Raw genomic sequence first — 12601 nt, forward strand, 5'->3', positions numbered from 1 at the left:
TCTGCAAACTGTAATTTAAGATTAACAACTGAAGCAATATGTCTTTGTCGGTGCGGGAGCATCGGACGGTGCGCTTTGTGTTTTTGGGCGCAGCTGGAGTTGGCAAAACCGCCCTGATCACCCGTTTCTTGCAAGATCGCTTCGACTCCAAATACACGCGCACTGTGGAGGAGCTTCACGCTCTCGAGTATGACACAGACGGCGCGAGGGTGCGCATTGAGATCTTGGACACTAGTGGTAGCTATTCCTTCCCAGCGATGCGCGCTCTGTGTATTCGAACCGGAGACGCGTTTGCGCTTGTATACTCCGCTGACGAGCCAGACTCCCTGGAGGAGGTGCAGCGACTGCGTGAGGAGATTCTGGAGTTGAAGGGAGAGAAGTTTACGGGCATCACGGTGATAGAAAACAAAGCTGACCTGAGCAACCAGAGTCGCCAAGCCACTGCTGAGGTGATGCGAGCAGTGGAGAAGGACTGGGGCGCAGGGTTCGTGGAGACGTCTGCACGCACTGGCGAGAACGTCACAGGTGTGTTTCGGGACTTGCTTCAACAGATGAAGTTACCGAGCCGTGTGAGCCCGGCACTGCGCAGACGGACGCAAGCAATGACCAGAGAACTTACAGAGACGCGGAAAAAGCCTCCAATGAAGAAGAACAACAGTTGTATCTTGTCTTAATGGACATTTACGTGATATTATAGTTGTGCATCATACTGATGCTTGAGTGATCTGGATCAATAGACTCCACATAAATGTTGGACAGTTTAGTGAGACTGAATGGCTCTGATGCTTTATTATAATTATGTGTTTTTTGTATCTCTCTAAATGAGAACCCAAGTATTTTTATGAGTGAATAAATGCAATGTGTGTTCTCTGTGCTTATCCATTACCTTGTTCCATAAAAGGTAATATCAAATGTGACCTACTTGGCTAAAGTAGCCTACAGCATATACTGTAACAGACATGTTTTCTTACTCTAGCATGACATGGAATGAAAGAGGCATTTATATTTAATAATTTGACGTTATCGTTCACAGAGTAAGGTCAGATCAATGACACACTGTCTTAATAAGCTTTTTCGGTTGGCAATATCTTGCTCTGATCTCGACATACTTAAAGAAAACTGTATCTTACTTAGTATTTTTGTCTGGTTTCTAGTCAAAATATTTAAAATTCTTAAATTAAGATGCATTTACTGGATAAGCAAAATGACATAAGATATTTAATACTGTTTCCAGGTGAAAAATAGAAAGAAAGAAAATATCACTTTACATTAAAATTCTAAAACATGTCAAGGGTTGCTAATTGTGCTGAATGACCTGACCTTTTCTCAGAAAATAAAGTCAGCTCTATACCTTCCAGATGGCCTTTTGTTAGTATATCATTCTGTGTGTTCAGTTCTTTGCGTGACTCAACATCATGTCACACCCTTTCTTTAGTATTGGAAACAGGCATAAACATAGAGTCTGCAAATATATCATGTCCTTAATGGTTCACAAATTAAAATCAGATAAAAATGTACACACCCCCAGGTCATCCATGTAGATCAGTTTGTTTCTTCATCAGAACAGGTTTGGAGAAAATTTGCATTATCAGGATCAATGGATCCTCTGCAGTGAATTGGTGCCGTCATAATAAGAGTCCAAACAGCTGATAAAAACATCACAATAATTCACAAGTAATCCACACCACTCCAGTCCATTATTTAATGACCTGTGAAGTAAAAAGCTGTGTGTTCGAAACAAATTGTGAAGAAATGAGTGGTGTGGATTACCTGTGGATTATTGTGATGTTTTGATCACCTGTTTGGACTCTCCATTGGTGAGCAAGTGATGTAAAGCTAAATTTCTCCAAAAACATTTTAAAATTTCGGATGGCCTGGGGGCTAGTAAATTTTAATCAAACTTTAATTTTTGGGTGAACTATTTATTCAATCCTTCAAAAACTGAAATGTTAATCTATGCATTAGTGGCCAATTGTGTGAGTTTGACCATAGAAAACATTAGTTAGTTTGTGGCATATCAACTCTTTATTATTGATTATTTGGAATCAAAACCAGTTCCAGACAGTTTTAAAGCAGATTATGATTAAAAACTGCATATTTCATTTTAACGCATTGCTGCTCTCTTTGCTTCACTTCTTCATCATCCCCTAAAATACAGATGAAGTCAAAAGTTTACACCTTGTTAATTATTTGACCAAAATAAGAGGCATCATACAAAATACGTGTAATTTTTTTATTTATACTGACCTGAATAAGATATTTAACAGAGATACGTTTACTTATAGTCCACAAGAGAAAATAATAGTTGAATTTATAAAAATGATTGTTACCTGAATGATTCACAGCTGTTTTTTTTTTTTTAATTGATAGTTGTTCATGAGTTCTTTCAGGTCCCACAAATTCTTTGGTTTTTCAGCATTTTTGTGTATTTGACCCTTTCCAACAATAACTGTATGATTTTGAGATCCATATTCAGGTCCCCCAACTGAGGGACTCATATGCAACTATTACAGAAGGTTCAAACACTCACTGATGCTCCAGAAGGAAAAACAATGCATTAAAAGCCAGGGGTGTAAACTTTTGAACAAAATGAAGATGTGTGCATTTTTCTATATTTTGCCTAAATATTACTTTTTTTTTCATTTAGCTACAGAAGATACTTAAATGTTTTCCAAAAGACAAAATAAATTAAATTTACCATAATCTTCAAATTCAAAAAGCTTTCACCCCTGGCTCTTAATGCATTGTGTTTCTTTCAAAAGCATCGGTGAGCCTTTGAACCTTCTGTAGTAGTTGTATATGAGTCTCTCAGTTGTCCTCAGTGTAAAAAGATGGAACTCAAAATCATACAGTCATCGTTGGAAATGGTTCAAATACACAAAAATGTTGAAAAACCAAAGAATTTGTGGGACTAACTGTTCAGGACAAACAAGGGACTCATGAACAAACAAACAAACAAATAACACAGCTGTGGATCATTCAGGTAACAACACAGTATTAGGAATCACGTGTATGTAAACTTTTGAACGGGGTCATTTTTATAATTTCAACTATTATTTTTACTTGTGGACTATATGTAAACATCTTTTATATAAAATATATCTTATTCTGGTCAGTACTAAATAAAAAATAACTTGCATTTTGTATGATCCCTCTTATTTTGGTAAAATAATTAACATTTGCAGATTCTGCAAAGTGTTTGTAAACTTTTGATCTCAACTGTATGAATGCCAGTTATAGTCATGTTAGTTCCAGAAGATGCTGACCATATGGCAATGCGTAGGTAAGGTTGATGTATTTTGGAACAGTTTAATATAGCCTATCCACAATTTATTCAGCTTTCAAGGAGGCTCATGTGTTTTATGCAAACATTAAGTACTTCCGTTCTCACTGCAACCATGCAACCCATCTTTTTATATATGCTAAAATTATCTAACTGCCATGACAACCTTTTAGAGAGACACTTGTAGTGTTTTAATCAGGAAACGGTGGGTGCATACGTGCATTTGTAAACGGACTAGACAGGAGAAAGTCGTGAGTGGGAAAGCTGTCATGAAAAACAGTAAACAACCTTAATAGGAAACAGCAGAATTCACAAAGACGCAGATGTACTCTCAAAAAACACCTACACAGCTAATCTAAGTCATGTCCTCTCTTAACGGTTTGACTATGTGAACAAAAAAATACATTTGCATAATTATTACATATTCTTTATTTAGAAAAAAAGCTATTAATTATAAATCTGTGAGAAATAACTGAATATCATCATTTATATATTGAATGAGACACTAAAGTAAATGCTACTAATGGTCAAAACATTTCATATAACATTGTTTGTTACTACTGACTGACCTTGTAACACTGTTTTGATTTTTTTATCGCAAGGGTTTATCTCGCTTTCTCTCATCTATTCACACCCACACTTGTACAAACATAAAAACGTGTATAATGATAAGTAACATGATATTTTTTCCCCTCCTCAAGCTAAAACGTGCCCTCGTTTGACCATTTGCGCACACACAACTGCCCAAAGGTACACACAGCGTTAAACACGTGGGTTAACTGGCTAGATTAAAAACTAGAGCAAGATAATTTACTTTTCACAGTTAGGTACCCAACAGACTTTAAGCACACATGCATGAATGAATGTGTATACAAATCCAAAAGCGCACACGTGTGGCATAATTAAACAAATGGAATAATGTACACAACCAAAGGATTGGTTGTATACTTCATGAGCAAATAATAGCAATTTATTATCAGGTAATTATTATTATTATTATTATTATTATTTTTTTTTTTTTAACAAAATGTAGTTTAATTTTTAATATAGGTTTACTAGATTTAATATGCACTACCAGTCAAAAGTTTTTACATTTACATTTACAGTTTTTAAAGAAGTCACTTCTGCTTACCAATTTAATCCAAAATACTGCAAAAGCAGTAATATTTTTACTATTTAAAATAACTGCTCTTCATTTGAATATATTTTAAAATGAAATTTATTCCTGTGATCAAAGCTACATTTTCAGCATCATTACTCCAGTCTTGTGTCACATGATCCATCAGAAATCATTCTAATATGCTGATTTGTTGTTTAAGAAACATGTATTATTATTATCAATATTTAAAACAGCTGATGCATTTTTTTCAGGATTCTTTGATGAACAGAAAGTTCCAAAGATCAGCATTTATCTGAAATCCAGTATCATTTTTAGGAAATAAATTATAGAAATTAATACTTTTATTAAGCAAGCATGCTTCAAATTGATCAAAAGTGATGATAAGACATTTATAATGTTACAAAAGATTTCTATTTCAGATAAATGGTATTCGTCAGAACGTTCTATTCATCAGAGAAACCTGAAAAAAATCTACTCAGCTGTTTTCAACATAATAAAAATAAATGCTTTTTTGAACAGCAAATCAGAATATTAGACTAATTTCTGAAGAATCATGTGACTGAATTAATGATGCTAAAAAAACATCACATGAATAAATTACTGTTAAATATATTTAAATAGAAACAGTTATTTTAAATAAATGCAGACTTGGTGAGCAAAAGAGATATTTTTAAAAATATTAAAAATCTTACTGTTCAAAAACGTTTGACTGGTAGTGTATATTTACATTTAATTAAAAAATGTAATTATTACAAGTTAGTAAACTTTGAATAATAGAGTAATATAACGCATGTTATAATAAAATACAAAATTAAATAACCCAAAATTAAATATCCAAAGAACACAAATAAAGTTTTTCAGAGCGTGCACGCCGAGTCCCATGATGCTTCGCTGTGTTTGGTCAGAATTTAAATCGCAGCAGCCAATCAGAGGCGGAGATAACGAATCGAGCACAATTCAAAAAGTAGCAGCGACTCACTGCATTCCCATCAGAGCAGCGGGCCGACGCACTTTATCTATGCCCGTGTAATTTCATTGTCATCAGCGAAAAACAACCGATTCGAGCTCCAGGGCGGTGAATATACACCTATTAGATAAAACGCTGTGTATATTGTAGGTTTTCAAGTTGTAGGAGTTATTATTTGAATGTAGTTGGAAACGGATGTGGATGACTGGTGAATTGCGTGCTGTTTCGGGATAAAGAAGCAAGGAGCAAAGAACTTCTCCTCGGTTATTTATTGTTTCAGGACTTTAGGGTTTCGTATTATATTTAAATCGTCTTGTAAAGTGTGCAACGATGAGCGCTGGAATCGCAAAGACGGCGAAGCCATCGGCTCACGTCGACCCCAAATCTGCTCCTCTGAAAGAGATTCCTGATATTCTAGTGGATCCCAGAACCATGAAGAGATACATGCGAGGTCGTTTTCTGGGAAAGGGAGGATTTGCGAAATGCTACGAAATCACAGATATGGACACAAAGGAGGTTTTCGCAGGGAAAGTGGTGCCCAAGTCGATGCTGCTGAAGCCGCACCAGAAAGAAAAAATGAGCACAGAAATCGCCATTCACAAGAGTCTCGATAACCCGCACGTTGTGGGGTTTCACGGCTTTTTTGAGGATGATGACTTCGTGTACGTGGTGTTGGAGATCTGTCGGAGACGGGTAAGATCAGGGAAACCGATTTGAAAACAGACCGTCAACGGTCAGTATTCCTGTCACTGACTAATAGTATATTACAGTGCTTCAGATTTAACTCGTTCAAATAATTATTTTCTAATAACAGTAACATGTACTTACTGTGTTCCTTCTCTCAAACTGAAATGTTTATTAGTTTCTAATAATGTACGGTATATGAAGTAAAACAGCTTTTTACTTTCTCCCTTACACCGCTGGCTGGTGGATTTTAAACGGGAGGATGTGACGTCAGTTGATTTTGTGTTTCTCGGAGACATCGTTGGTAAAACGAGCTCCGTCAGAAATTTAAAAATAATTATTAATTTTGTTTTAATGTCTAAACTTCTTTAAAGTGTAAATTTACACTAACAGCCAAAAGTTTCTGAACAGTGTTTTATTTATTATTATTATTATTATTATTTTTTTTTTTTTTAGAAAGTCTCTTCTCTCCAAGCCTATTTATACGCAACAAAACAGAAGTTTTGAAATTTCCTGTGATTTCAAAGCTGAATTTTTAGCATAATTTCTTCAGTCTCATGATCCTTCAGAAATCATTCTAATATGCTGATTTGCTGCTTTTTTTCTTTGAATGGAAAGAAACGGCATTTATCTGAAATAGAAATTGTAACATTATAAATGTCTCATCACTTTAGATCAATTTAAAGCATCCTTGCTAAATGAAAGTATTAATTGGTGTGATTTATAAAAAAAATATATATTATAATGACTCCAACCTTTTGAATGGTATAGTGTAATATATTACAAAAGCTTTTTATTTTAGATTAATGCTGATCTTTGGATTTTTCTATTCATCAAAGAATCCTGAAAAATGGGTGCAGCCATTTTAAATATTGATAGGAATAATGTTTCTTGAACCGCAAAATCAGCATATTAGTATGATTTCTGAATGATAATGTTTAAAAATTGACTGGTAGTGTATGTGCATTTTTCAATCAGATTCTGAAAATGCAAATAATTTTCTTCCACAGACATCTGAATAAGAAATTAACTAGGAGGTTTTTGGTGAATAATTCTTTTATTCCTATTAGTTTAAAAAAAAATTATTTCTTTCCTTACAGTCTCTCCTTGAATTGCACAAGCGAAGGAAAGCAGTGACAGAGCCTGAGGCCAGATACTTCATGCGCCAAACTATTCAGGGTTGCCAGTACTTGCACAACAACCGGGTTATCCACCGTGATCTCAAACTCGGAAATCTGTTCCTCAATGATGACATGGATGTGAAAATCGGTAAGCAAACAATGATTGTTCTCGCCCTTTTTTTTTTTTTTTTTTTTCTCCTTCCTCTCCTCTCTCTCCATCTCTGACCTTTTCTAATCAAGGCTGTGTCCTGTTTTTCTTTAGGTGACTTTGGATTGGCCACAAAGATTGAGTTTGATGGAGAAAGAAAGAAAACCCTGTGTGGCACTCCAAACTACATCGCCCCAGAGGTGCTCTGCAAGAAAGGCCACAGCTTTGAAGTAGATGTATGGTCACTGGGATGCATTCTGTAAGTCCAATGTTGCATTAAACAACTATGAAAGCATTTGATTTAGATTTTCATGAAATACTAGATCTTTAATGGTATTTCATCCTTGCATAAGGACAAATTTTTATAACTGAGCACGTATGATTACTGATGGAGATGTAATGTGTCCATCAGATACACATTGCTGGTTGGGAAGCCGCCATTTGAGACATCCTGTCTGAAGGAGACCTACATCAGAATCAAGAAGAACGAGTACGCTGTTCCTAGAGTAAGTAACGAGACAAAAGTGCTCATGCCATACTTTAATGTTGGCTTGAAATGAAAACTATACACCTTGTGAACAATAAAGTTTTACCCTCAATGTTCTATTTAAGTAGGCAACTCGCAAGGTTTTGTAGATTCTGCTAGTAATGCCACTAAAATGAAAAGTGAATTATCTTTGGTGATAAAACAGATTGGTGACTTGTTTTTTTTTTTTTTTTGGTTTTGTTTAGCACATTAATCCAGTTGCTGCTGCTCTGATTCGTCGGATGCTGCACGCTGACCCTACGCTTAGACCTTCTGTTTCTGATCTGCTGACCGATGAGTTTTTCACCTCTGGTTATGCGCCTGTGCGGCTGCCCACGTCCTGTCTCACTGTACCTCCCAGGTTCTCCATCGCCCCCTCAAGTCTGGATCCTGCCCTCCTTCGCAAACCCCTCTCATCACTGAACAAAGGTGTTTAGATAAATCCATTTTTAAAATGTCCAGCTGTTTACTTTATTTAAATAGCTGTGTTCGTTTGATTTCAATATTCCCCTCCTTCATTGAAAATCTTAATTTTAAACTCTTTCAAGTTGCCTGTAATTTTTATTCTGTGTGTATAGGAACAGATAGTCCTATTGAGAAAATGGGGAAAATGGAGCAGCCACAAAGGGAAGATTTTCAGCAAAGGTCCGTTTTTATCTGCGCAAATACTGGCTAACTTACTGACTTTATTTATTTTTTTATGGTTTTGAACACATTGACCAGTAGAATCAAAACCATGATTTTTAATATAATTAACTCTTGACTTGTCACTTATAGACTTGGGGAAGTGTATTTGTGTTTAATGGATTTACGTCTAAATTGTTTTGTACAGGGATGGACCCGAACAGCCTGACACTAATCTAACCGACATGCTGCAGCAGCTCGCTAGTGTCAACACCGCCAGGCCATCTGAGAGAGACTTTGTTAGACAAGGTAACCACATGGATTCTCTGCTTCTTGCCAATGAATGGTTATTGCTGTATTTTAATGGAAATAAGAATAGAAGCCACCATGATGGCAAAAATCTGTATGGGTGCTGTTGTACGTTAAGCCACAAAAATATGGTCAAGTGCTGATTGGTGTACATGTTTAAACTACTGACTAGCACAATTTGTTGTTGATTTATTTTCTTTTTTTTCTTCCTTTCTCTCTCTTTCCAGAGGAAGCCGAGGACCCTGCTTGTATTCCTATCTTCTGGATTAGTAAATGGGTTGACTACTCTGACAAATATGGCCTTGGTAAGAAACTAGGCTGACACTGATGCACTCAAGCCAGTACACAAACAACTGGAATTTGTTAATGTTGCACTCATTTTAAAAACTGATGGAATTTTATTTTTACCCTATTTTTAGCACTTTACTGATTTATTGACACTTTACTTGATTTATTTAGTGTGTTTTGTGCACATAATGTGGATCATCTGCAACAGGCAAACATGTAAGCAGTGTGAACTCTCTTTGGTGTTAATTCGCTGTGAATTCATTACCTGAGAACACAAAGTTTACTGAAGCCTTTATTTTAGGTTTTTGGCTAAATGAAAACTACTGTTGGAAAAAAAAGAAAAAAAAACGGTGCATCTGTACAATTTGTAGAGCTAGTTGCAGTTTAGTTTAATGTTCTATTAGCCCTAAAAGAATGAGTAAAGTGTTTTCACCAGCTATGTTTTTATACAAATTGAGGTATTACAAAGTCCACAGTGGTGGGTGAAATTATTAGAACGCTAGTATTTTTACCATCTTAAAAAAAGGTTTTAAATCAGTTATTTCTATTTTTTATATATTAGTTTACTTTTCCAAACATAGACTCCATTACAATTATTGGCAAAATCAGACAACAGCCAGTGCTCCATACAGAGATCTGATCTCATCACCATCCAGTCTGTCTGGAATGACATGAAGAAACAAAACAAACAGACTAAATCCAGAAACTTTGCTAATGTCTCCAAAATGGTTTAAGAATCCTACCTGCAAAGCTACAGTACTGTTAAAAGCTCTTTAGCACTTGTCTAAAAATGCTGTAAAATGAGAATGCTCTCAAAAATCTTACAAATAGATATTCTTTATCGATTAACTTCTATTAACTAAACAAAGGACGGTCACACCATAATGTTGATTTAAGCAGCTTTTGTCCTAGATGCATTTGCGCATGATTTTTCCAGTAGGTCTCTTGAGGCATCTTTGAGACGTTGCCGCAGTCCTTCTGGTTTTAGTCTGTCTGGATGATGAGATCAGATCTCTGTGTGGAGCACTGGCTGTTGTTAGACTGCTTGTGCAAACAAATCTTACTGGATTATTACAATAAATGTTTCGAAATGTAAATCGATATTTCTTATCTACTCACTACAGCAAAATAGGAAATAACTGACTTAACCATTTTTGGCTGATGAAAATACTAGTGTTCTAATAATTTTGGCCACCTCAAAATTCTTAATGCACACTAAAATTGTTCAGTTGAAGTAGAGAACTTTAGAAACGCATTTACTGAATAAGTGTTTCACATGATTGCTTTTCCGAATGCATCTGTCTCTATGGTTACAGCATGGTTTTTATTGATGTTTGCGACAGTTTCCCAGGTTTTCTCAAACCTGCAGGATGGAAAAGGTGCTTTATTCATGAATGTTTGTGATGTCCTGATTATGTGCACAAGTTTAATTTGTGGTTTTATGTGGTGACAGCTACTTGCATGCTTTCCCAAAAATATTGCCCATTTGCTAATGTATTTTTTTTTTCCCCTTTATAGGTTATCAGCTGTGTGATAACAGCGTAGGTGTTCTGTTTAACGATTCCACGCGTTTAATCATGTATGCTGATGGTGACAGTCTGCAGTACATCGACCGCAACTCTGCAGAATCCTACCTCAGTGTTCGCTCCTACCCTTCAGCACTCTCCAAAAAGGTATGTGTATGTGTGTACTGCAAATGTAATGAGTTCCATAATTGTTATCCAGGTTTGCTGAAATTGTTTCTTTGATTTAGATTACACTCCTCAAGTACTTCAGGAATTACATGAGTGAGCACTTGCTGAAGGCCGGAGCAAACATAACACCCCGCGATGGGGATGAACTGACCCGGTTGCCTTACCTCCGCCACTGGTTCCGCACGAAGAGTGCCATTGTGCTGCACCTTAGCAATGGAACTGTACAGATTAACTTCTTCCAGGTGAGAAACTACCTTGTTTTAAATGCAGCAAAATATCGAAGGATCTAAATTGAAATCGTGAACTCACCATTCTCTCTTTGTGCCCTCCAGGACCACACTAAGCTTATTTTGTGTCCCTTGATGGGTGCAGTGACGTACATCAACGAGAAGCGAGAATTCTACACCTATAAGATAAGCCTAATTGAGGAGTTCGGATGCTGCAAAGAGTTGGCCACCCGTTTGCGCTATGCTCGCAACATGGTGGAGAAGCTGATGGCCTGCAAAAGCACTGCTGCAGCCACTACTTCTGCCCGCTAATCCACTGATGTCACAAATTGTATAGATTTGAGGTTACCACAGACTCTGAGCAAGTCTGAGAGCCTTTAAATATCAACAGTAAAACTTGTACAGTTTTCTGGGTTTCTACACTATGACTCCCTCCTCTGGATCGGTTTACTCTTAATATCACTTGTTTTTCTGGGTTGGAGTTTGTGACCATGCCAGCTCTCTGTATCATGTGAATGCTCTTGTACATGTTTTAATGTTTTAGAACTTGTCTGTTTACCTTTTTGCCTGTTCTTTGTATAAAAGCTTTTGGACGTTAATCTTTTAATATGTAAGAGAATATTTGAAATAAGTTGGTATTCCAAAATAAAGGTCTTTTTAGAGAAATTTTGATTGTTAGATACTGTTAATGATAAATACAAGTTTAATTAAAGTGTCTCAAAGGAGAAGTGTTTTGTGTTTCGACTAAACATGAAACTCTCTGCGATCTATCAATCTTTTAATATTAAAATATTATTGAAATGGGGTCTACTTTTGTTTCATGTTGCATTTAAGGCAAGGCAAGTTTATTTAAAACATTAACATAACTGGAAGCCAGTATAAGGACCTGAGGACTGGTGTGATATGCTCTGGTTTTTTGGTTTTAGTCAGAATCCTGGCAGCAGCAGCGTTCTGTATGAGCTGTAGCTGTCTAATGGTCTTGGGAAGGCCAGTGAGGAGACCATTGCAATAGTCCACCCTGCTGGTGATAAAGGCATTAACAAGTTTCTCCAGGTCTTGATGTGAAACAAAACATCTAATTCTTGCAATGTTTTTGAGATGATAGTATGCTGATTTAGTTACTGCTTTGAAATGGCTACTGAAACTGAGGTCTGACTCCAGAATCACACCCTGATTCTTGACTTGATTTTTTGTTTTTTGATCCCTAGCATCAAGGTACGCATTTACCTTATGAACTTCATCTTTGTTTCCAAATGCAATGACTTCTGTTTTCTCCTTGTTTAACTGAAGAGAGTTTTGGCACATTCAACTGTTAATTTCATCAATGCATTGGCAGAGAGAGTCAATGGGGCTGTAGTCATTTGGTGATAAGGCTAGGTAAATCTGGGTATCATCTGCATAGCTGTGATATGCAATTTGGTTCTTTCTCATTATTTGACTAAGTGGGAGCATATATAGGCTAAACAGCAGCGGCGCAAGAATTGAGCCTTGTGGGACTCTGCATGTCATGGACGTCCACTTAGACTTATGCTCTCCTATACTAACATAATAACCTCTCCCTTCTAAGTATGACCTGAACCATTTGAGAACCATCCCAGAAAGCCCGACCT

At 36.4% G+C, this 12601-nt stretch overlaps 2 protein-coding genes across 2 annotated transcripts; both read left to right on the forward strand.

The window, feature by feature from the left end:
* Positions 1 to 38: 38 nt before the first annotated feature.
* rasd3 (RASD family member 3) lies at positions 39 to 947 on the forward strand. The gene has a single exon (XM_073843354.1). The coding sequence runs from the start codon at positions 39 to 41 to the stop codon at positions 672 to 674; it is 636 nt and encodes a 211-aa protein (XP_073699455.1). The 3' UTR covers positions 675 to 947.
* A 4444-nt stretch (positions 948 to 5391) lies between these two features.
* On the forward strand, positions 5392 to 11651 carry plk1 (polo-like kinase 1 (Drosophila)). The gene is made up of 11 exons (XM_073842965.1): positions 5392 to 6063; positions 7155 to 7323; positions 7438 to 7582; positions 7736 to 7829; positions 8056 to 8278; positions 8428 to 8494; positions 8682 to 8782; positions 9010 to 9087; positions 10589 to 10743; positions 10824 to 11006; positions 11097 to 11651. The coding sequence occupies exons 1-11, from the start codon at positions 5701 to 5703 to the stop codon at positions 11301 to 11303; spliced, it is 1785 nt and encodes a 594-aa protein (XP_073699066.1). The 5' UTR covers positions 5392 to 5700; the 3' UTR covers positions 11304 to 11651.
* The last annotated feature ends 950 nt before the right edge of the window (positions 11652 to 12601 follow it).

Source organism: Garra rufa, chromosome 6 (assembly GCF_049309525.1).
Source record: "Garra rufa chromosome 6, GarRuf1.0, whole genome shotgun sequence".
Lineage (NCBI taxonomy): Eukaryota > Metazoa > Chordata > Actinopteri > Cypriniformes > Cyprinidae > Garra > Garra rufa.